We start from the raw sequence: 25,586 nt of genomic DNA on the forward strand, positions 1-25,586 counted from the left end.
TCTCTCTGTATCTCTCCTTGTCCATCCATCCCCAATCTCTCTGTATCTCTCCTTCTCCATCCATCCCCACTCTCTGCATCTCTCCTTGTCCATCCATCCCCACTCTCTGCATCTCTCCTTCTCCATCCATCCCCACTCTCTCTGGATCTCTCCTTGTCCATCCATCCCCACTCTCTCTGCATCTCTCCTTCTCCAACCCATCCCCACTCTCTGCATCTCTCCTTCTCCATCCATCCCCACTCTCTCTGCATCTCTCCTTGTCCATCCATCCCCACTCTCTGCATCTCTCCTTCTCCATCCATCCCCACTCTCTCTGTATCTCTCCTTGTCCATCCATCCCCACTCTCTCTGCATCTCTCCTTCTCCAACCCATCCCCACTCTCTGCATCTCTCCTTCTCCATCCATCCCCACTCTCTCTGCATCTCTCCTTGTCCATCCATCCCCACTCTCTGCATCTCTCCTTCTCCATCCATCCCCACTCTCTCTGTATCTCTCCTTGTCCATCCATCCCCACTCTCTGCATCTCTCCTTCTCCATCCATCCCCACTCTCTCTGTATCTCTCCTTCTCCAACCATCCCCACTCTCTGCATCTCTCCTTCTCCATCCATCCCCACTCTCTCTGTATCTCTCCTTCTCCATCCATCCCCACTCTCTCTGCATCTCTCCTTCTCCATCCATCCCCACTCTCTGCATCTCTCCTTCTCCATCCATCCCCAATCTCTCTGTATCTCTCCTTCTCCATCCATCCCCACTCTCTCTGCATCTCTCCTTCTCCATCCATCCCCACTCTCTGTATCTCTCCTTCTCCATCCATCCCCACTCTCTCTGTATGTCTCCTTCTCCATCCATCCCCACTCTCTGCATCTCTCCTTGTCCATCCATCCCCACTCTCTGCATCTCTCCTTCTCCATCCATCCCCACTCTCTCTGTATGTCTCCTTCTCCATCCATCCCCACTCTCTGTATCTCTCCTTCTCCATCCATCCCCACTCTCTCTGTATCTCTCATCCTCCATCCATCCCCACTCTCTGCATCTCTCCTTCTCCATCCCATCCCCACTCTCTCTGTATCTCTCCTTCTCCATCCATCCCCACTCTCTCTGTATCTCTCCTTCTCCATCCATCCCCACTCTCTGCATCTCTCCTTCTCCATCCATCCCCACTCTCTCTGTATCTCTCCTTCTCCATCCATCCCCACTCTCTCTGTATCGCTCCTTCTCCATCCATCCCTACTCTCTCTGTATCGCTCCTTCTCCATCCATCCCCACTCTCTCTGTATCTCTCCTTCTCCATCCATCCCCACTCTCTCTGTATCTCTCCTTCTCCATCCCATCCCCACTCTCTGTATCGCTCCTTCTCCATCCATCCCCACTCTCTGTATCTCTCCTTCTCCATCCATCCCTACTCTCTGTATCTCTCCTTCTCCATCCCATCCCCACTCTCTCTGTATCTCTCCTTCTCCATCCATCCCCACTCTCTCTGTATCTCTCCTTCTCCATCCATCCCCACTCTCTCTGTATCTCTCCTTCTCCATCCCATCCCCACTCTCTGTATCGCTCCTTCTCCATCCATCCCCACTCTCTGTATCTCTCCTTCTCCATCCATCCCTACTCTCTGCATCTCTCCTTCTCCATCCATCCCCACTCTCTCTGTATCTCTCCTTCTCCATCCATCCCCACTCTCTCTGTATCTCTCCTTGTCCATCCATCCCCACTCTCTCTGTATCTCTCCTTGTCCATCCATCCCCAATCTCTCTGTATCTCTCCTTCTCCATCCATCCCCACTCTCTCTGTATCTCTCCTTCTCCATCCATCCCCACTCTCTCTGTATCTCTCCTTCTCCATCCATCCCCACTCTCTCTGCATCTCTCCTTCTCCATCCCATCCCCACTCTCTCTGTATCTCTCCTTCTCCATCCATCCCCACTCTCTCTGTATCTCTCCTTGTCCATCCATCCCCACTCTCTCTGTATCTCTCCTTCTCCATCCATCCCCACTCTCTGTATCTCTCCTTCTCCATCCATCCCCACTCTCTCTGTATCTCTCCTTCTCCATCCATCCCCACTCTCTGCATCTCTCCTTCTCCATCCCATCCCCACTCTCTCTGTATCTCTCCTTCTCCATCCATCCCCACACTCTCTGTATCTCTCCTTCTCCATCCATCCCCAATCTCTGCATCTCTCCTTCTCCATCCCATCCCCACTCTCTCTGTATCTCTCCTTCTCCATCCATCCCCACTCTCTCTGTATCTCTCCTTGTCCATCCATCCCCACTCTCTCTGTATCTCTCCTTCTCCATCCATCCCACTCTCTCTGTATCTCTCCTTCTCCATCCATCCCCACTCTCTGTATCTCTCCTTCTCCATCCATCCCCACTCTCTCTGCATCTCTCCTTCTCCATCCCATCCCCACTCTCTCTGTATCTCTCCTTCTCCATCCATCCCCACTCTCTCTGTATCTCTCCTTGTCCATCCATCCCCACTCTCTCTGTATCTCTCCTTGTCCATCCATCCCCACTCTCTCTGTATCTCTCCTTCTCCATCCATCCCCACTCTCTCTGTATCTCTCCTTCTCCATCCATCCCCACTCTCTCTGCATCTCTCCTTCTCCATCCCATCCCCACTCTCTCTGTATCTCTCCTTCTCCATCCATCCCCACTCTCTCTGTATCTCTCCTTGTCCATCCATCCCCACTCTCTCTGTATCTCTCCTTCTCCATCCATCCCCACTCTCTCTGTATCTCTCCTTCTCCATCCATCCCCACTCTCTCTGTATCTCTCCTTGTCCATCCATCCCCACTCTCTGCATCTCTCATCCTCCATCCATCCCCACTCTCTCTGTATCTCTCCTTCTCCATCCATCCCCACTCTCTGCATCTCTCCTTCTCCATCCATCCCCACTCTCTGCATCTCTCCTTCTCCATCCATCCCCACTCTCTGCATCTCTCCTTCTCCATCCATCCCCACTCTCTCTGTATCTCTCCTTCTCCATCCATCCCCACTCTCTCTGCATCTCTCCTTCTCCATCCATCCCCACTCTCTCTGTATCTCTCCTTCTCCATCCATCCCCACTCTCTGCATCTCTCATCCTCCATCCATCCCCACTCTCTGTATCTCTCCTTCTCCATCCATCCCCACTCTCTGCATCTCTCCTTCTCCATCCATCCCCACTCTCTGTATCTCTCCTTCTCCATCCCATCCCCACTCTCTCTGTATCTCTCCTTCTCCATCCATCCCCACTCTCTGCATCTCTCCTTCTCCATCCATCCCCACTCTCTCTGTATCTCTCCTTCTCCATCCATCCCCACTCTCTCTGTATCTCTCCTTCTCCATCCATCCCCACTCTGTATCTCTCCTTCTCCATCCATCCCCACTCTCTCTGTATCTCTCCTTCTCCATCCATCCCCACTCTGTATCTCTCCTTCTCCATCCATCCCCACTCTCTCTGTATCTCTCCTTGTCCATCCATCCCCACTCTCTCTGCATCTCTCCTTCTCCATCCATCCCCACTCTCTCTGTATCTCTCCTTGTCCATCCATCCCCACTCTCTCTGCATCTCTCCTTCTCCATCCATCCCCACTCTCTCTGTATCTCTCCTTCTCCATCCATCCCCACACTCTCTGCATCTCTCCTTCTCCATCCATCCCTACTCTCTGTATCTCTCCTTCTCCATCCCATCCCTACTCTCTGTATCTCTCCTTCTCCATCCCATCCCCACTCTCTCTGTATCTCTCCTTCTCCATCCCATCCCTACTCTCTGTATCTCTCCTTCTCCATCCCATCCCCACTCTCTCTGCATCTCTCCTTCTCCATCCATCCCCACTCTCTCTGTATCTCTCCTTCTCCATCCATCCCCACACTCTCTGCATCTCTCCTTCTCCATCCATCCCTACTCTCTGTATCTCTCCTTCTCCATCCATCCCTACTCTCTGTATCTCTCCTTCTCCATCCCATCCCCACTCTCTCTGTATCTCTCCTTCTCCATCCATCCCCACTCTCTGTATCTCTCCTTCTCCATCCATCCCCACTCTCTCTGCATCTCTCCTTCTCCATCCATCCCCACTCTCTCTGTATCTCTCCTTCTCCATCCATCCCCACACTCTCTGCATCTCTCCTTCTCCATCCATCCCTACTCTCTGTATCTCTCCTTCTCCATCCCATCCCCACTCTCTCTGTATCTCTCCTTCTCCATCCATCCCCACTCTCTGTATCTCTCCTTCTCCATCCATCCCCACTCTCTGTATCTCTCCTTCTCCATCCATCCCCACTCTCTCTGTATCTCTCCTTCTCCATCCATCCCCACTCTCTCTGTATCTCTCCTTCTCCATCCATCCCCACTCTCTCTGTATCTCTCCTTCTCCATCCATCCCCACTCTCTCTGTATCTCTCCTTCTCCATCCATCCCCACTCTCTCTGCATCTCTCCTTCTCCATCCATCCCCACTCTCTCTGTATCTCTCCTTCTCCATCCCATCCCCACTCTCTGTATCGCTCCTTCTCCATCCATCCCCACTCTCTGTATCTCTCCTTCTCCATCCATCCCCACTCTCTCTGTATCTCTCCTTCTCCATCCATCCCCACTCTCTCTGTATCTCTCCTTCTCCATCCATCCCCACTCTCTCTGTATCTCTCCTTGTCCATCCATCCCCACTCTCTGTATCTCTCCTTCTCCATCCATCCCTACTCTCTCTGTATCTCTCCTTCAACCTCCAGGTGAGACACAGTGTAAGCATATCTTCAAGATCCCACTGAGTAACCTAGTGGGCCGCAGCATCGAGAGGCCCCTCAAGTCCCCGCTGGTCAACAAGGTGGTGACGGGCCTGACAGCCCCCGCGGGGGCCCTCATGCAGGGGTCCTCACACACCCTGTCTCTGTCCCGCATGGAGATCAAAGAAATCGCCAGTCGCACCCGTAAGGAGCTTCTGGGTGAGTGAGGCACCAAGACTGGACTGTACACACACACCCCTGACTACACACACACACACATAGATGCAGACACACACACATACACACAGATGCAGACACACACACACACCCCTGACTACACACACACACACACACACACACACACACACACACACACACACACACATTTTCACAAAGTTGGCTGCTTCAATGTCTAGATATTTTTGACAGATGTTACTATGGAATACTGAAGTATAATTACAAGCATTTCATAAGTGTCAAATACTTTTATTGACAATTACATGAAGTTGATGCAATGAGTCAATATTTGCAGTGTTGACCCTTCTTTTTCAAGACCTCTGCAATCCACCCTGGCATGCTGTCAATTAACTTCTGGGCCACATCCTGACTGATGGCAGCCCATTCTTGCATAATCAATGCTTGGAGTTTATCAGAATTTGTGGGTTTTTGTTTGTCCATCCGCCTCTTGAGGATTGACCACAATTTCTAAATGGGATTAAGGTCTGGGGAGTTTCCTGGCCATGGACCCAAAATATCCATGTTTTGTTCCCGAGCCACTTAGTTATCACTTTTACCTTATGGCAAGGTGCTCCATTATGCTGGAAAAGGCATTGGTCGTCAGCAAACTGTTCCTAGATGGTTGGGAGAAGTTGCTCTCGGAGGATGTGTTGGAAACATTCTTTATTTATGGCTGTGCTCTTAGGCAAAATTGTGAGTGAGCCCACTCCCTTGGCTGAGAAGCAACCCCACACATGAATGGTCTCAGGATGCTTTAGTGTTGGCATGACACAGGACTGATGGTAGCGCTCACCTTGTCTTCTCCGGACAAGCTTTTTCCGGATGCCCCTAACAATCAGAAAGGGGATTCAACAGAGAAAATTACTTTACCCCAGTCCTCAGCAGTCCAATCCCTGTACCTTTTGCAGAATATCAGTCTATCCCTGATGTTTTTCCTGGAGAGAAGTGGCTTCTTTGCTGCCCTTCCTGACACCAGGCCATCCTCCAAAAGTCTTTGCCTCACTGTGCGTGCAGATGCACGCACACCTGCCTGCTGCCATTCCTGAGCAAGCTCTGTACTGGTGTTGTCCCGATCCCGCAGCTGAATCAACTTTAGGAGAACGGTCCTGGCGCTTGCTGGACTTTCTTGGGTGCCCTGAAGCCTTCTTCACAACAATTGAACCGCTCTCCTTGAAGTTCTTGATGATCCGATAAATGGTTGATTTGGGTGCAATCTTACTGGCAGCAATACCCTTGCCTGTGAAGCCCTTTTTGTGCTAAGCGATGATGACGGCCCTGTGTTTCCTTGCAGGTAATCATGGTTGACAGAACAATGATTCCAAGCACCACCCTCCTTTTGAAGCTTCCAGTCTGTTATTCAAACTCAATCAGCATGACAGAGTGATCTCCAGCCTTGTCCTCGTCAACACTCACACCTGTGTTAACGAGAGAATCACTGACATGATGCCATCTGGTCCTTTTGTGGCAGAGTTGAAATGCAGTGGAAATCTTGTTTTGGGATTCAGTTCATTTGCATGGCAAAGAGGGACTTTGCAATTAATTGCAATTCATCTGATCACTCTTCATAACATTCTGGAGTATATGCAAATTGCCATCATACAAACTGAGGCAGCAGATGTTGTAAAATTAATATTTTGTGCCCTGTCTAGGCACAGCGTTCAGTCCGGCGCCATGGTCGGATCCGGGGTCTGGGGGGGCTACGACCCGCACCGGAGCCACCACCAACACTAGTCACCCCCACTAACCCCTCCTTTTGGTTTCAATCCGGTACGTCCTGTGCCGGTTCCTCGCACTCTCCCTGAAGTGCATGTTACCAGTCAGGTCCTACCTGTGCCGGCTCCACGCACCATGTCTCCAGTGCGCCTCCCCAGTCCGGTACGTCCTGTGCCAGCACCCCGCACTCGCCCTTGAAGTGTGTGTCACCAGTCCGGTGGCACCTGTGCCTGTTCCACGCACCAGGCCTCCAGTATGCCTCCCCAGCCCGGTACGTCCGGTGCCAGCTCCCCGCACCCGCCCTGAAGTGTGTGTCACCAGTCCGGTGCTACCTGTGCCGGCTCCATGCACCAGGCCTCCAGTGCGCCTTCCCAGTCCCACTCCAAGGCCGGTGTCTTGGGCAGGAGCCTTCCTCTGCGCCGATGCCCAGTCCAGGCACGGTGTCCAGTCCCGCTCTAAGGCCGGAGCCTTCCTCTGCGCAAGTGCACAGTCCAGGCGCGGTGTCCAGTCCCGCTCCATGGCCCGGAGCTCTCCTCTGCGCCGGTGCCCAGTCCGGGCGCGGTGTCCAACCCAGCTCCTAGGCCGGACCCTTCCTCTGCGCCAATGTCCAGTCCTAGCACAGCGTCCAGTCCTGCTCCAAGGCCGGAGCCTTCCTATGCGCCGGTGCCCAGTCCAGGCACGGCGTCCAACCCAGCTCCAGGGCCAGAGCCATCCTCTGCGCCAGTGCCCAGTCCAGGCACAGCGTTCAGCCCAGCGTCATGGTCTGGGGGGGCTACGACTCGCACCGGAGCCACCACCAACACTAGTCACCCCCCTTCACTCCCCCTTTTGGTTTCAGTCCGGTACGTCCTGTGCCGGTTCCTCGCACTCTCCCTGAAGTGCATGTCACCCGTCCGGTGCCACCTGTGCCGGCTCCACACACCAGGCCTCCAGGGCGTCTCCCCAGTCCGGTAGTCCTGTACCAGCTCCACGGAGGAGGCTTCTCATGTAAACATGCATGAAATCAAGGCATTTACGGTTACAGAAGTCAACAAATGAGAGCGCCTAGGTACACACAGGGCCTGGGTTGGGGACAGAGAATGGGCGTGGTAGAATAGATTCAGGGCATAATGTACTATGAGGTAAACCTAGGCATTTGAGTAAGAGAGGTTGCATCTCTGGAGATACTAGTTATGCTAGGTGAGGTCACCCCATGTGTGGGAGGTGGGACAAAAGAGGTATCTGAGCATGTTGACTAGGGCTAGTGGTTCCGCAGTAAAATAAAACAATGATAACTACCCTAAACAACAGTATACAAGGCATATTGACATTAGAGAGAGACATAAAGTGAGGCATAAAGCAATCGCAAGTGTTGATTGGAACAGCTAGCTAAGACAACGGGTAAGACAGCAACAGCTAATCAGCTAAGACAACAACAACGGGTAAAATGGCGATGAATGGGCAGATAGGGTCAGTTAACTACACACAGGGCCTGAATTTGAGGCTGGGGCCGACAGATAAACAAAACAAACTAAATGGAGTACCGTGATTGATGAACAGTCTAGCAGTCATCAGCTATGTAGCCAGGTGATCATAGGGTCCAGTGAACAGCTATAGATGAAACAGGGAAGTCGTTACCACGCTAGCAAGTGGGAGACACAGCGTTCATAAGTTAGCAGGCCGGAATTAGTTGGAATTATGTCATCAGACCAATCGTGGATCTGCGGGGCTCCATGTCGACAAAGGGTCTAGGCCAATTGGCAAAAGAGGTAATGTAGCTGGAGTAATATTGTTTGCTAGCCGGGAGATGCGCCTGGCTCAAGGCTAACTGGTGCTAGCTTCGTGACAAGGGCGTTAGCCACTATGGCTAGTGGCTTCTAGTCGTGTTAATGGAGTTCGGGAGGCATCAGCTGTGTAGCCGAGTGATCATAGCCACTGAGCAGGCCGGGAGATGGGTCTTGTTCAAAGGCTAGCTTTGGGGCTGGGCCTCTCGGTAGCAGTTAGATAGCTGCGAGGATCTGGAATAATGGTGGAGAAAAGCAGTCCTGATATGCTCAGGGTTGATATCGCGCTGTGCAGACTGGCGTTGTGCAGACTGGCGGGTATTATCCAGGGTAAAAGCGGCTGGTGTCTGAGCTAGAGGTAAAAGCCGCTAGCAGTGGCTAGCAATGGCTAGCAATGACTAAATAGCTAGTAGCTAATTACCTGGTTAGCATCTGATGGTTAGCTTCTGATGGAGGTTCTAGCTATGAGGTCTAAAAATAGCGGAAAATGGAAAAAGAGATTGAAATATATACAAAAAAGACGAAAAAAAGACAATTTACATGGGACAACGACAAGCACGTCTGCACTGCTACGCCATCTTGGATATGCCAAGTTTGATGTATAAGTAGCCAACTAACTTTAGGTAGCTAGCTAACAACATACTGGTACATACTGCTGTAATGATACGCTATGTGGTTCGTAAGGACAGCGTAGCGAACAAATTGTCTTATTTGAAAAGTCATTGCTTTATTACATTGCTCAACATTTTCTTAACATTTGTCATAATTAGTTAAAGCAATGAATTTGTATCCGCTCTTGCTGTACTTCAGCTGCATATTTTCCGCCATTTTCTTCAAATCTGGAAACGTTGTGAAGTCACTCCCATTTCCTGAAGAATTGCATTATGGGCCCTAAAGTACAGAAATGGTGTCCTCTGAGTGTATACGTCATATTTTGGTGAATTTAGAATGACATCCGGGAACTTTTGGCATGCTAACTATATCCATACTATGACCAAGAACCATACTGTATACTCAATTCACATCACAAATAGTATGGTTAGTGCGGTTGGTATGAGTATTACAGTTTTTCCCAATTGCTAAAACACAATTTTGCAAACTAGGCTGGTTTTATCAAAATACTTAACACAATTCACAAAACCACACACCCAAACTGCAAAATACCTCATATATACTGCAAAATGAAGCACTGCAACCAAAACTACAGAATGCATTATCAAAATCAAACATTTGCACAAAATGGCACACACTTAATTCATATTACCAGATTTTTGTCTAACCAACTACACACTGTTGGGCATAATGAAAAGCACTCATCTTTAGTATGCTTAGTTCAAATTGTAGAAAATTCTTCAGATACACAGAAATATTTGCAGATACACACACATGCTGTTGAAACATTTTATTTTTCACCAAACAAGTCAGTGCAACATATGCACAGCAGATATTTTTACATTTGACTGAACAAAAATATGCTCACAAAAAAACAGTTAACTGAAAAAGAAAATTCCAGAAAGAAATGTGCAGAAAAAAATACTGTATATAGAAAAAAAGAGAGAAGAAAAATAATTAGGCAGCATCTTGCCGCACAGCTGGGTCTGGCCACAACGCCTCGTCCACATCACAGGCAATATCTTCCCTTGCCAGACATCGAGGGAAGAAGTACCTTGAGTGCCTTATCCATCCCTGAATCGCACCCACATCAATCTCATCACATGCCTCTTCCATAACCTGCACAAGAGGCCTGCGCACAAAGGGCTGCCGGTCATATACCTTCCACCGCCGTGCCGAAAATAACTCTTCTATGGGGTTCAGAAATGGTGAGTACGGTGGGAGGTATTGCACGAGAAATGGTGGGTGGTCAGCAAACCAGTTTTGGACTGGGGCTGCACGATGAAAGCTCACGTTGTCCCATACTACAACGCACCGGGTATCTTTGATGGTCTGCATCAGTCATACGCTCTGGTGGTATGAGAATGTTCTGGAGTCTGTCCAGAAATGTGAGAATATAGGCTGTTGTATGGTCCAAGGTTGGCATGACGATGGAGGACACCATGCGTATTGGAGATGGCAGCGCACATTGTGATGTTCCCACCACGTTGGACAGGAACATCTATAATGGGGTGGAGGACACCATGCGTATTGGAGATGGCAGCGCACATTGTGATGTTCCCACCACGTTGGCCAGGAACATCTATTTCCCCCCCTTCTTCTGGTCTTTGCTAGGTTGAACCCAGCCTCATCTATAAAGATGAACTCATGTGGGATTGCATGAGCATCCATTTCCAGTACTCCCTGAAAACAAAGAACAAAAGCAGTCAATATGGTGTTATCCAGTACACTGGGAAACAATGTTGTGTGTAGTGTACTGCAGTCAATATTGTACTTACATCCACATATGCTTGTCTGACCTCTTTGTTTCTTTGAGAGTTTCTCTCAAACGGCACCTTATAAAGTTGTTTCATTCTGATCTGGTTTCGCTTGAGAATGCGAGCCAATGTGGACAGACTGACTCGTTGAATGTTGTTGAATATGTTGTTGTCTTGGATCATGTGGCTTTGAATTTCTCGTAATCTGATTTCATTATTTTCCAAAACCAAGTTTACAATGTTAGCTTCCTATACCCCGGTGAACACTTGACCCCTTCCTCCACCATGGTTGGGTCTCTCAGTCCTTTAGAAAAACAAAAACAAAAATATAGGGCTTGGGCAATGCAGCCTAAAGATATTTCCCCCATAGTAGAGTAAAATCTACAGCAAATGTGTGCAGTTAGTGTATGACATCAGCCATTCATGAAGTAAACAGGTGTCACCCAACTGATACACTATGACATGGAGTGTACTACATAGTGTGAAAGAAATGTTGGTTACATACCTGTACTTCAGTCTCAATGTCCGGAGGACACAGGCGACAGTAAAACGGCTCAAGTTGGACTGCGCTCTCTGTCCAGCCTCTCGCATTGTCAGCCCATGGTTGATGACATGATCAACTAAGGTTACTCTGATTTCACTCTCTGTCCAGCCTCTCGCAGTGTCAGCCCATGGTTGATGACATGATCAACTAAGGTTACTCTGATTTCACTCTCTGTCCAGCCTCTCACATTGTCAGCCCATGGTTGATGACATGATCAACTAAGGTTACTCTGATTTCACTCTCTGTCCAGCCTCTCACATTGTCAGCCCATGGTTGATGACATGATCAACTAAGGTTACTCTGATTTCACTCTCTGTCCAGCCTCTCACAGTGTCAGCCCATGGTGGATGTCATGATCAACTAAGGTTACTCTGATTTCACTCTCTGTCCAGCCTCTGACATTGTCAGCCCATGGTTGATGACATGATCAACTAAGGTTACTCTGATTTCACTCTCTGTCCAGCCTCTCGCAGTGTCAGCCCATGGTTGATGACATGATCAACTAAGGTTACTCTGATTTCACTCTCTGTCCAGCCTCTCACATTGTCAGCCCATGGTGGATGTCATGATCAACTAAGGTTACTCTGATTTCACTCTCTGTCCAGCCTCTCGCATTGTCAGCCCATGGTTGATGACATGATCAACTAAGGTTACTCTGATTTCACTCTCTGTCCAGCCTCTCACATTGTCAGCCCATCGTTGATGACATGATCAACTCAGGTTGCTCTGATTTCATTTGAAAGTTGTTGTCTTCTTTGGCCATGAACTCCTTTACCAACTCTACCCCTACCTCTCACTCTTCCTCCCCCTCTCATTCTCACCCTCCCTCTTCCTCTCTGCAATGGCTTCCATTGTTGTTGTAAAACAAAAGGTGCTCACCTGTGGTCTTTTCATCGTGCTTACTTCCTGATTGAAGTGGTAACAATTAATCATTGAGGTGTTTGGCCAGGTGGCACATGTATTGGCCAATTAGCTCACGTAGTGTCATTTTCAATGGCAGTGTTTTGAAATGGCAAACATGTGACTTTATGTCAGATTGTTGTGTCTTATGCAGAGAACCGTGTGCAGTGCATTTAAAAAGTGCCATTTTGAATTGCAAAATGTGTGTAATGCAGACAATGTGTTTAGACTTTTGGAGACTTGAGAAGAGGTTTTGCTCTCTGTGTGTCAGTTTAAATAATTGTGCTGTGCGTGTCATTTTAGTGTGTTAGCAATTGGAAAAATTGTATAACACAGCTTATGTTTCCATCTACAAGCACCTACAGGTGACAGCGACACATACAGTATATTTACTATATGTTTCCCATGAGGGAATGACACCGTCAACCCTTGTGTTGCAAGCACACTAACCTATCTAACCCATTAGAACCATCCCAGCACACTAATCTACTGTAACCCACTAGAACCATCCCAGCACACTAATCTACTGTAACCCACTAGAACCATCCCAGCACACTAATCTACTGTAACCCACTAGAACCATCCCAGCACACTAATCTACTGTAACCCACTAGAACCATCCCAGCACACTAATCTACTGTAACCCACTAGAACCATCCCAGCACACTAACCTATCTAACCCACTAGAACCATCCCAGCACACTAATCTACTGTAACCCACTAGAACCATCCCAGCACACTAATCTACTATAACCCACTAGAACCATCCCAGCACACTAACCTATCTAACCCACTAGAACCATCCCAGCACACTAATCTACTGTAACCCACTAGAACCATCCCAGCACACTAATCTACTGTAACCCACTAGAACCATCCCAGCACACTAATCTACTGTAACCCACTAGAACCATCCCAGCACACTAATCTACTGTAACCCACTAGAACCATCCCAGCACACTAACCTATCTAACCCACTAGAACCATCCCAGCACACTAATCTACTGTAACCCACTAGAACCATCCCAGCACACTAATCTACTATAACCCACTAGAACCATCCCAGCACACTAACCTATCTAACCCACTAGAACCATCCCAGCACACTAATCTACTGTAACCCACTAGAACCATCCCAGCACACTAATCTACTGTAACCCACTAGAACCATCCCAGCACACTAATCTACTATAACCCACTAGAACCATCCCAGCACACTAACCTATCTAACCCACTAGAACCATCTCAGCACACTAATCTACTGTAACCCACTAGAACCATCCCAGCACACTAATCTACTGTAACCCACTAGAACCATCCCAGCACACTAATCTACTGTAACCCACTAGAACCATCCCAGCACACTAATCTACTGTAACCCACTAGAACCATCCCAGCACACTAATCTACTGTAACCCACTAGAACCATCCCAGCACACTAATCTACTATAACCCACTAGAACCATCCCAGCATACTAATCTACTGTAATCTACTAGAACCATCCCAACATACTAATCTACTATAACCCACTAGAACCATCCCAGCATACTAATCTACTATAACCCACTAGAACCATCCCAGCATACTAATCTACTGTAACCCACTAGAACCATCCCAGCACACTAATCTACTGTAACCCACTAGAACCATCCCAGCATACTAATCTACTATAACCCACTAGAACCATCTCAGCATACTAATCTACTGTAATCTACTAGAACCATCCCAGCATACTAATCTACTGTAATCTACTAGAACCATCCCAGCATACTAATCTACTGTAATCGACTAGAACCATCCCAGCACACTAATCTACTATAACCCACTAGAACCATCCCAGCACACTAACCTATCTAACCCACTAGAACCATCCCAGCACACTAATCTACTAGAACCCACTAGAACCATTCCAGCACACTAATCTACTATAACCCACTAGAACCATCCCAGCATACTAATCTACTGTAATCTACTAGAACCATCCCAGCACACTAACCTGCTGTAACCCACTAGAACCATCCCAGCATACTAATCTACTGTAACCCACTAGAACCATCCCAGAACACTAATCTACTATAACCCACTAGAACCATCCCAGCATACTAATCTACTGTAACCCACTAGAACCATCCCAGCATACTAATCTACTGTAACCCACTAGAACCATCCCAGCATACTAATCTACTGTAACCTACTAGAACCATCCCAGCACACTAATCTACTATAACCCACTAGAACCATTCCAGCACACTAATCTACTATAACCCACTAGAACCATCCCAGCATACTAATCTACTGTAACCTACTAGAACCATCCCAGCACACTAACCTATCTAACCCACTAGAACCATCCCAGCACACTAATCTACTGTAACCCACTAGAACCATCCCAGCACACTAATCTACTATAACCCACTAGAACCATCCCAGCACACTAACCTATCTAACCCACTAGAACCATCCCAGCACACTAACCTATCTAACCCACTAGAACCATCCCAGCACACTAATCTACTGTAACCCACTAGAACCATCCCAGCACACTAACCTATCTAACCCACTAGAACCATCCCAGCACACTAATCTACTAGAACCCACTAGAACCATTCCAGCACACTAATCTACTATAACCCACTAGAACCATCCCAGCATACTAATCTACTGTAATCTACTAGAACCATCCCAGCACACTAACCTGCTGTAACCCACTAGAACCATCCCAGCATACTAATCTACTGTAACCCACTAGAACCATCCCAGAACACTAATCTACTATAACCCACTAGAACCATCCCAGCATACTAATCTACTGTAACCCACTAGAACCATCCCAGCATACTAATCTACTGTAACCCACTAGAACCATCCCAGCACACTAATCTACTATAACCCACTAGAACCATCCCAGCATACTAATCTACTGTAACCCACTAGAACCATCCCAGCATACTAATCTACTGTAACCTACTAGAACCATCCCAGCACACTAATCTACTATAACCCACTAGAACCATTCCAGCACACTAATCTACTATAACCCACTAGAACCATCCCAGCATACTAATCTACTGTAACCTACTAGAACCATCCCAGCACACTAACCTGCTGTAACCCACTAGAACCATCCCAGCACACTAATCTACTGTAACCCACTAGAACCATCCCAGCACACTAACCTATCTAACCCACTAGAACCATCCCAGCACACTAATCTACTGTAACCCACTAGAACCATCCCAGCACACTAATCTACTATAACCCACTAGAACCATCCCAGCACACTAACCTATCTAACCCACTAGAACCATCCCAGCACACTAATCTACTGTAACCCACTAGAACCATCCCAGCACACTAATCTACTGTAACCCACTAGAACCATCCCAGCACACTAATCTACTGTAACCCACTAGAACCATCCCAGCACACTAATCTACTGTAACCCACTAGAACCATCCCAGCACACTAATCTACTGTAACCCACTAGAACCATCCCAGCACACTAACCTATCTAACCCACTAGAACCATCCCAGCACACTAATCTACTGTAACCCACTAGAACCATCCCAGCACACTAATCTACTATAACCCACTAGAACCATCCCAGCACACTAACCTATCTAACCCACTAGAACCATCCCAGCACACTAATCTACTGTAACCCACTAGAACCATCCCAGCACACTAATCTACTGTAACCCACTAGAACCATCCCAGCACACTAATCTACTGTAACCCACTAGAACCATCCCAGCACACTAATCTACTGTAACCCACTAGACCCATCCCAGCACACTAACCTATCTAACCCACTAGAACCATCCCAGCACACTAATCTACTGTAACCCACTAGAACCATCCCAGCACACTAATCTACTATAACCCACTAGAACCATCCCAGCACACTAACCTATCTAACCCACTAGAACCATCCCAGCACACTAATCTACTGTAACCCACTAGAACCATCCCAGCACACTAATCTACTGTAACCCACTAGAACCATCCCAGCACACTAATCTACTATAACCCACTAGAACCATCCCAGCACACTAACCTATCTAACCCACTAGAACCATCTCAGCACACTAATCTACTGTAACCCACTAGAACCATCCCAGCACACTAATCTACTGTAACCCACTAGAACCATCCCAGCACACTAATCTACTGTAACCCACTAGAACCATCCCAGCACACTAATCTACTGTAACCCACTAGAACCATCCCAGCACACTAATCTACTGTAACCCACTAGAACCATCCCAGCACACTAATCTACTATAACCCACTAGAACCATCCCAGCATACTAATCTACTGTAATCTACTAGAACCATCCCAACATACTAATCTACTATAACCCACTAGAACCATCCCAGCATACTAATCTACTATAACCCACTAGAACCATCCCAGCATACTAATCTACTGTAACCCACTAGAACCATCCCAGCACACTAATCTACTGTAACCCACTAGAACCATCCCAGCATACTAATCTACTATAACCCACTAGAACCATCTCAGCATACTAATCTACTGTAATCTACTAGAACCATCCCAGCATACTAATCTACTGTAACCCACTAGAACCATCCCAGCACACTAATCTACTGTAACCCACTAGAACCATCCCAGCACACTAACCTATCTAACCCACTAGAACCATCCCAGCACACTAATCTACTAGAACCCACTAGAACCATTCCAGCACACTAATCTACTATAACCCACTAGAACCATCCCAGCATACTAATCTACTGTAATCTACTAGAACCATCCCAGCACACTAACCTGCTGTAACCCACTAGAACCATCCCAGCATACTAATCTACTGTAACCCACTAGAACCATCCCAGAACACTAATCTACTATAACCCACTAGAACCATCCCAGCATACTAATCTACTGTAACCCACTAGAACCATCCCAGCACACTAATCTACTGTAACCCACTAGAACCATCCCAGCACACTAATCTACTATAACCCACTAGAACCATCCCAGCATACTAATCTACTGTAACCCACTAGAACCATCCCAGCATACTAATCTACTGTAACCTACTAGAACCATCCCAGCACACTAATCTACTATAACCCACTAGAACCATTCCAGCACACTAATCTACTATAACCCACTAGAACCATCCCAGCATACTAATCTACTGTAACCTACTAGAACCATCCCAGCACACTAACCTGCTGTAACCCACTAGAACCATCCCAGCATACTAATCTACTGTAACCCACTAGAACCATCCCAGCATACTAATCTACTGTATCCCACTAGAACCATTCTAAGTACCACCAGCGATTGTAATGCTATTTGTGCTCCTCCTTTCTAAGTGGTTAATTGAGCGGTTGTGTTGAGGTCGGTTCTTACTGAGTGGGCATGACATTCCCCTACTGAATGATCTTATTCTGTGTGTTCTTCCCAGGCTTGACCGAGGAGCCGAGCAGTAAGACAGACAGCAGCATGGGCAAACAGAGGAAGATGAGCAAGAAGACCACTGAGGAAGAGATAAAGGCACGAACATTGACCTCCACCAGCAGCGACAGGTGAAGGACCCATATCATCTTCAACAACTCAAAACCTAGATAGCAGCAGTGATTAGAAGTCATACATTTGGAGGGCCAGGCGCCTGCAGGCTGACTTCGGTCGTCAGTTGAATGGTGTTTCCTCCGACACATTGATGCAGCTGGCTTCCGGGTTAAGGGGACGGGTGTTAAGAAGAGTCCCCTTATTTCACTAGGCAAGTCTGTTAAGAACAAATTCTTATTTTTCAATGACAGCCTAGGAACAGTAGGTTAACTGCCTTGTTCAAGGGCAGAACGGCAGATTTTTACCTTGTCAGCTCGAGGATTAGATCTTGCAACCATTTCAGTTACTAGTCCAATGCTCTAACCACTAGGCTACTTGCCTCCCCATGCAGTGGCGAACGATGACTATTGGAGCTAGGCCCTCAGTTGCCGAAAAAGATCTGACGTCAGACATAAAGATAGAGAAGTCGGATGCCTGTGTATACAGAGCATGATTTGAGACCTTTCTTTTGCAGACCTATGTAGGAGAAGCAATTCTTTGATGCCAGAGTCAAATGGTCCTAAGCCACGCCTCGACTGTGGCTCACAGCACAGCTACACAACGGTGGCAAATATCGGCCCTAAGCCACGCCTCGACTGTGGCTCACTGCACAGCTACACAACGGTGGCAAATATCGGTCCTAAGCCACGCCTCGACTGTGGCTCACAGCACAGCTACACAACGGTGGCAAATATCGGTCCTAAGCCACGCCTCGACTGTGGCTCACAGCACAGCTACACAACGGTTGCAAATATCGGTCCAAAGCCACGCCTCGACTGTGGCTCACTGCACAGCTACACAACGGTGGCAAATATCGGTCCTAAGCCAAGCCTCAACTGTGGCTCACAGCACAGCTACACAACGGTGGCAAATATCGGTCCTAAGCCACGCCTCGACTGTGGCTCACAGCACAGCTACACAACGGTTGCAAATATCGGTCCAAAGCCACTCCTCGACTGTGGCTCACTGCACAGCTACACAACGGTGGCAAATATCGGTCCTAAGCCAAGCCTCGACTGTGGCTCACTGCACAGCTACACAACGGTGGCAAATATCGGTCCTAAGCCACGCCTCGACTGTGGCTCACAGCACAGCTACTCAACGGTGGCAAATATCGGTCCTAAGCCACGCCTCGACTGTGGCTCACTGCACAGCTACACAACGGTGGCAAATATCGGTCCTAAGCCACGCCTCGACTGTGGCTCACAGCACAGCTACACAACGGTGGCAAATATCGGTCCTAAGCCACGCCTCGACTGTGGCTCACTGCACAGCTACACAAAGGTGGCAAATATCGGTCCTAAGCCACGCCTCGACTGTGGCTCACTGCACAGCTACACAAAGGTGGCAAAACAAACAGTCACTCAAATAGTGGCAGAATAAATTGAACCACACATCTACTCACATTGTTTCAAGACCACGGACAGTATATGCTGTCAGAGAGAACAGTCACACTGTATTCAATGTTCTATCTCCAGCATGCAACAATAAAAAAAAAATGAGCCACAACATGAAATGTCATGGACACAGTACTTCTAATTGCAACGTCATTATCTTTGTTTTTACCTCACAACCAGTGATCTAAAGTTGAAATAATATTTTACACATTGTATTCAAAATGATATGAACGAGATAGCAACAAAAAGCAAGCTGTAGATGAAAACAAAAAGTCCACTCACCATTATGATTATCATTTCAAAACCAAGTCCATTCTCCTGTCCTTCTTTATGAAATGGGCAGATTCATATAGCTTGTCTTTTGATTTTAAATCCGAAATAAGTTATTTTTTGATTGAGATCAAGGCCAGGGCTGACAGTCGGGCCTGTCCAGTGGTGTTCCTGGAATATGTTCTTTCTACTGATGTAGGGGACACTGGAATGGTCAAAACTAGACAGGTAAACAGATACAATTGGTGCATACAATCAATTAGTCTCTTCTGCTGGAGAAAGTGGAGCAGATCAGCCGGGCTCTTACCCTTGAAGTCAGACATTGAGTACATAACGGTGAGTTCTGTTTTAAGCCGCGGCAAATCAAAATGAGGACCATAACTTTCCTCGAGACTTGAGAACACAGAGTTTGGAAAGTTTGGCGTTTCCCTATATATTGGGAACATTTGTGGGTCAAGGAGGGCAAGGAACATGAGCCTTTCATGGTCATTGAGCCTGTTTCTTAGCTGAGTGACAATGTTGTTGATGATCGTACTGTGTAGCTGTTGGTACTGGCCGTGAACGTCTCCTTGCATATGTGTCCTGCGTCCCCTTGGTACTCCGGTCTCACTCACAGTGTCCTCGTAGATGGAATCGGACTTTCCCTTTTCCCCTCTCTGTGTTGTTGCAGAGGTCCTGTGCCCCCTTTGTACTCCGGTCTCACACAGTGTCCTCGTAGATGGTATCGGACTTTTCCTTTTCCCCTCTCTGTGTTGTTGCAGAGGTCCTGCGCCCCCTTGGTACTCTGGTCTCACTCACAGTGTCCTCGTAGATGGAATCGGACTTTCCCTTTTCCCCTCTCTGTGTTGTTGCAGAGGTCCTGCGCCCCCTTGGTACTCCGGTCTCACTCAGTGTCCTCGTAGATGGAATCCCCTCTCTGTGTTGTTGCAGAGGTCCTGCGCCCCCTTCGTACTCCTGTCTCACTCAGTGTCCTCGTAGATGGAATCCCCTCTCTGTGTTGTTGCAGAGGTCGTGTGCCAAAGTGCTGACTTTGTCAAACAGGCAAAATCTTTGAAACCAGTTATTATCGGTATTGAAGAGTAGGCAATTCCAACTGTAAAGCTTTTTTGTCAGCTCACAGCTGGTAATCCACGGATAGCACTCATAATTATTAACTTGGAAATGCCTTTTAAAACTCTTTCCTCGTTGCACCAAATCTGGCAGTGCAGGAGTTGGTCTATCGGTCTGTAGAAGATTGAACTTTTCATTAAAAGTTAGTCTTGAAAAGGGCGATGCTAACAATTTAGCCACCACATTGTCCTCGATTACTCTCTCTGCAGTTGCCATCGTTACATATACTCACTGCAAAAAGCTAGCCAGCTAGCTAGGCTCAAGCGTGAGAAAACAAGATAAGGCTCTGAATTAGTGACATATAATTAGGCTCTCTAAAGAGCCTTGAAGAATCGTTAAATTGTCCCACCTATTACAAGACAATTTGTGATTGGTTGAATCTACTGTCATTCCAAAATGCTGCTTTAATTGAAGTCAATGTCAATGACGTTGGCTGGTGCCTTCTAGTCAAAGCCAGAGGGCCTAGCCAATGAGCGTTGAGCCCAGCTAGATTATTTCTACCAAGAGACTACCAAAGAAAAATTCTGATTGGATATTTTTTTCTCTTGGATATTAACCCTTCTTTTTCCAAAACAATAGGAATATCATTACAATTAAGACAAAAAAATATTAAATCAATGAAAACAATTACAGATTATATTAAAAGAAAAATATATACAGATTTGTATCTATCCTTAGGCCCTCTCTGAAGGCGTAGAGGGCCCTGGCGGTTCCCCAATGTTCAAATGATATGAGTGTAAAACGTTATGATGTAGTGATTCAAACTGATGGGCATGCTGTGTGTCCTATCAGAGTGGGCTCGGAGTCGGCCGACACGGACTCGGACATCCAACGGCACTGCTCGTTCAGCTCGGAGGCGGATCCAGAGAAAGTGGTGCTTAGAGAGGAGAGCCCGCCATTGGCCAGCCCCTTCACCCTCCCCACCTCTTTCGAAGAAGACATCCTGGACCTAAAGTGAAGACAATCCCATCATGCACTTATTTTCTGCCCTCCTCCTTTCCTCCTCATCCACCTCTTCTCTCCTCCTCCTTTCCTCCTCATCCCTCTTCTCTCCTCCTCCTTTCCTCCTCATCCCTCTTCTCTCCTCTTCCTTTCCTCCTCATCCCCCTCTTAACTCCTCCTCCTTTCCTCCTCATCCCCCTCTTCTCTGCTCCTCCGTTCCTCCTCATCCACGCCTTCTCTCATCCTTTCGGTCATTTTATTTGTAGTTTGTTGATTTCTGTTTAGTTTTTATCTCTGTGGTCTGGGTCTTCATCCTCAAACGTGGTGTGTAGAAGAGGAATGCGTGTGTGTGTTGCACCGCAGCGAGTAACCCAAAGAAAACGAGGAGGTCATTTGAGGTGGTGTGGTTAGTTCAGAGTTCAGAGGTCATTATACGGCGAAGGTTTCATCAATAAACCAAAACTGAATGTAAATCCACGCACAAGGCACGAAGAAGAATCTGTGTTGGAACCGACGCCCCGGTGAAGTTCCTTTGGCTTACCATTTGTTGCATATTATATGATTATTTCCTATTCCACTTTCAACTGTAGTATAATATATGTATGTATACATCTATTTATACATTAAGATGCATACACACTGACATGTATGCCTTTATAGATATATTATAATACACATTTTATTCACATATTTAGTAAATGTAAGATGTTTTATGCTCTCCATGTCTGTCAGTCTTGTTCTGTTTCCTTTCCAACTCACAGTATGCAGGTAGACAGGGCTGGACTGGAGGCAGAGTCTCCCACAAGTGCCAATTCGCCACATCCTACACCAAAACCACAACTCCCATCAGCCACCTCTCCTCTGATTGGCTGGTCTCTGACAGTAGCGGTCTTAGTCATGTATCCCTCTGTAGATACCATCTTACAGTGAGTCTGTGAGCTAGGTTCAATCATCATAGAGTCACACACACACACACCCCCCTCTAGGGTTTCTAAAAGCACCTGCATGCCATGCCTTTGCTACTACTGTCCTGTTTCTGGTTATCCCTGAGAATCCCTCAGTCCAGGTACTCACAGAATGAAAACGCATATAGTCTTTTATACACAGACTACAACCTTCCCTGACAGTAAGCTTACTTACTTAGCCTATAAGTGGCCCAACATTGTCATAGCCAGCGGGCAGTTAGCTCATCGGCTTTCTAGTGGGTTCGGCTGCAGTATCTGACACAATCCACCGGGCACACACTGGCTGAATCAACATTGTTCCAACGTCATTTCAATGAAATAACATTGAACCAGCATTGAATAGACGTTGAATTGACGTCTGTGTCCAGTGGACATGGTCTGTCTGGTGTTAGGCCGCTATTGTCTACGTGGGACCTCTATCAGCTTAATTCTCTTGTTAGTCGGGTTGGAGAATTGATCAAGTAGCCAACTACTTTATTTTAGGAGTGATGGCTTGAGGTAATGTAGTCGGTCATAGGTTGCGTCCAAACTTTTAACCAGGGCCCATAGAGGGCTAATCAAAAGTAGGTCATTATATAGGGAATAGGGTGGCTTTTAGGACATAGACATAGTGGATGAGAGTCCATTTAGATGGTAGATTGGTTAGGGTTAGATGGTAGATGGGTTAGGTTTAGATGATAGGAGGGTTAGATGGTAGATGGGTTAGGGTTAGATGATAGGAGGGTTAGATGGTAGATGTGTTAGGTGGTAGGAGGTTTAGGGTTAGATGGTAGGAGGGTTAGATGGTAGATGGGTTAGGGTTAGATTATATGAGGGTTAGATGATAGATGGGTTAGGTGGTAGGAGGGTTAGGGTTAGATGGGTTAGGGTTAGATGAGAGATGGGTTTTGGTTAGATGGTAGGAGGGTTAGATGGTAGGAGGGTTAGATGGTAGGAGGGTTAGGGTTAGATGGTATATGGGTTATGGTTAGATGGTAGTAGGGTTAGATGGTAGGATGGGTTAGATGGTAGGAGGGTTAGGGTTAGATGGGTTATGGTTAGATGGTAGATGGTTAGATGGTAGGAGGGTTAGATGGTAGGAGGGTTAGATGGTAGATGGTTAGATGGTAGGAGGGTTAGATGGTAGATGGTCTAGATGGTCGATGGGTTATGGTTAGATGGTAGGAGGGTTAGATGGTAGATGGGTTATGGTTAGATGGTAGGAGGGTTAGATGGTAGATGGGTTATGGTTAGATGGTAGGAGGGTTAGATGGTAGGAGGGCTAGATGGTAGATGGGTTATGGTTAGATGGTATGAGGGTTAGATGGTAAATGGTAGGAGGGTTAGATGGTAGGAGGGCTAGATGGTAGATGGGTTAGATGGTCGATGGGTTATGGTTAGATGGTTGGAGGGTTAGATGGTAGGAGGGCTAGATGGTATATGGGTTATGGTTAGATGGTAGGAGGGTTAGATGGTGAATGGTAGGTACTGTAGCCTAACTCAGAGTCCCTATAGGAACTATTTGGAAGACAGAACTTCCTCTCCTCTCCAACTCTTCACTAGGAGCAAGGCATAACTCCCCAAGTGCAATGGGACATTACTGAACACAGGAGTTGTGATGCGTGTAAAGAGAGAGTGAGAGAGAGACTGAAACAGCACAGAGGAAGCCATAACACACCTCTGATAAGATAGATAAGTAACCAATCCCAATGAGTAGAGTGATATCAGCACGCGGGTCGGGTCAAACATGACTCAATACCGGGGCATCATGGTAAATGTAGTGTTTCATCAGTATGTACTGGACATGAGTTGGGCTCACGCCTGCAACTTCAAAATCAGTGTCATCCTTAGTTCAAGTGGGAATTTCCTACTTGGCTAATGGTTAGGAGTTTGGTATCTCCTGTGGGAGACCAGGGTTCAGACCTTGATGTACAGCATGATATTGTGTTCTCAGTGTCTTACGCTGCATCATGCTGAGAGGAATATTAGGGAGAGGCTCTGTTGTTACTACTATACAGGTCACTGTGATGTTGCTGCCAAACCTACATACAGTACATGTCCGGAGAGGAATACTAGGGAGAGTTCTTGGCTTAAGCATCTGTTTGGCTATGTGAGTGCCCGTGTGTGGTCGGCTTGTGACATGGCACCCCTCTTCTGATCGAGCATGAGCCCCCTTCTCTCTATCTCACCCTTTTCTTCTGTTTCTCTCTGTACTTGCCTGTCTCAATATGGTCTCTTTCAATACTATTACGCAAAACCAGAGGGAAACCATAGGGAGACTATTTTTACAATGGAATTTGACTTGTTATTTATTACCCTGGTTCTTAACATGAGTGTAGGTGAATGGGAGTGGGATGTCTGGTGGTTTGAAGGTTTGTAATACGGCTTCTATCACTTTGATCATTCTCCCTGTCACTCTCTGCTTTGTTTCCGTCGTCCCTGTTCACACCGCCCCTACTCCTTGATGTTTTTGCAGTGGTTTTTGTATCTAAATCAATATTTAGTGTTTAGACTGTTGCTCAACCTCTCTGTGATATCAAAACGAAAGAAAAAAATAATAAAAATAACACCAAGTGTCTTAAAAATATTGTATCGCCATCGTTTTTAATGCCAAGTACTACTTGTAAATGTTTGTGTTTCAAATGTGGCCTCAAATGAAACTTTATTCTAAAATGATTATTATTATTATTTTTTGAAAAATGATTTCAGTTATTTGAACAAGTGCTGTAGACCACTGCTGTGAAAGTAGTAAATTCTGTTCATTGATATGTAATAAATATTTATGAAATTTGAACACATTTTGTTTGTAATCTTCCTCATTATAGATTAGTTATTGGTGTTGTGATGTCAGAAGTTGCTGGAAGCTTTATCTGTACCACCAACTGTAAGGATCTACCTGCTAAACTACATTTCCCATGATTCCCCAACTGTCACACATGGAAACATCGCTCTTCCCACCTGGAAGGTGGCGGCACAAACTGAGAGACAAATTAGGGCCTTATTAGCAGGTCAAGTTAGCACAAGCCTCGTGTCAGCACATCTGGTGTCTGCTCCAGTCCCTGCTGGAGCCTGTTTGTTGTGTGTGTGCGTGTGCGTGTGCGTGTGCGTGT

At 46.9% G+C, this 25,586-nt stretch overlaps 1 protein-coding gene across 6 annotated transcripts in view; it reads left to right on the top strand.

Moving 5' to 3' along the window:
• garnl3 (GTPase activating Rap/RanGAP domain like 3) overlaps positions 1-25,274 on the top strand; it is a 209,267-nt gene extending 183,993 nt beyond the window's left edge. For all 6 annotated transcript variants that reach the window (XM_064943218.1, XM_064943221.1, XM_064943215.1 and 3 more), the window contains 3 exons: positions 4,708-4,920; positions 17,671-17,791; positions 21,383-25,274. In XM_064943218.1, the coding sequence (XP_064799290.1) occupies positions 4,708-4,920; positions 17,671-17,791; positions 21,383-21,548 (500 nt within the window). In that variant the 3' untranslated portion in view covers positions 21,549-25,274. The remainder of the gene's footprint in view (positions 1-4,707; positions 4,921-17,670; positions 17,792-21,382) is intronic.
• Positions 25,275-25,586: the final 312 nt, after the last annotated feature.

This window comes from Oncorhynchus masou, chromosome 28, assembly GCF_036934945.1.
Source record: "Oncorhynchus masou masou isolate Uvic2021 chromosome 28, UVic_Omas_1.1, whole genome shotgun sequence".
NCBI lineage: Eukaryota > Metazoa > Chordata > Actinopteri > Salmoniformes > Salmonidae > Oncorhynchus > Oncorhynchus masou.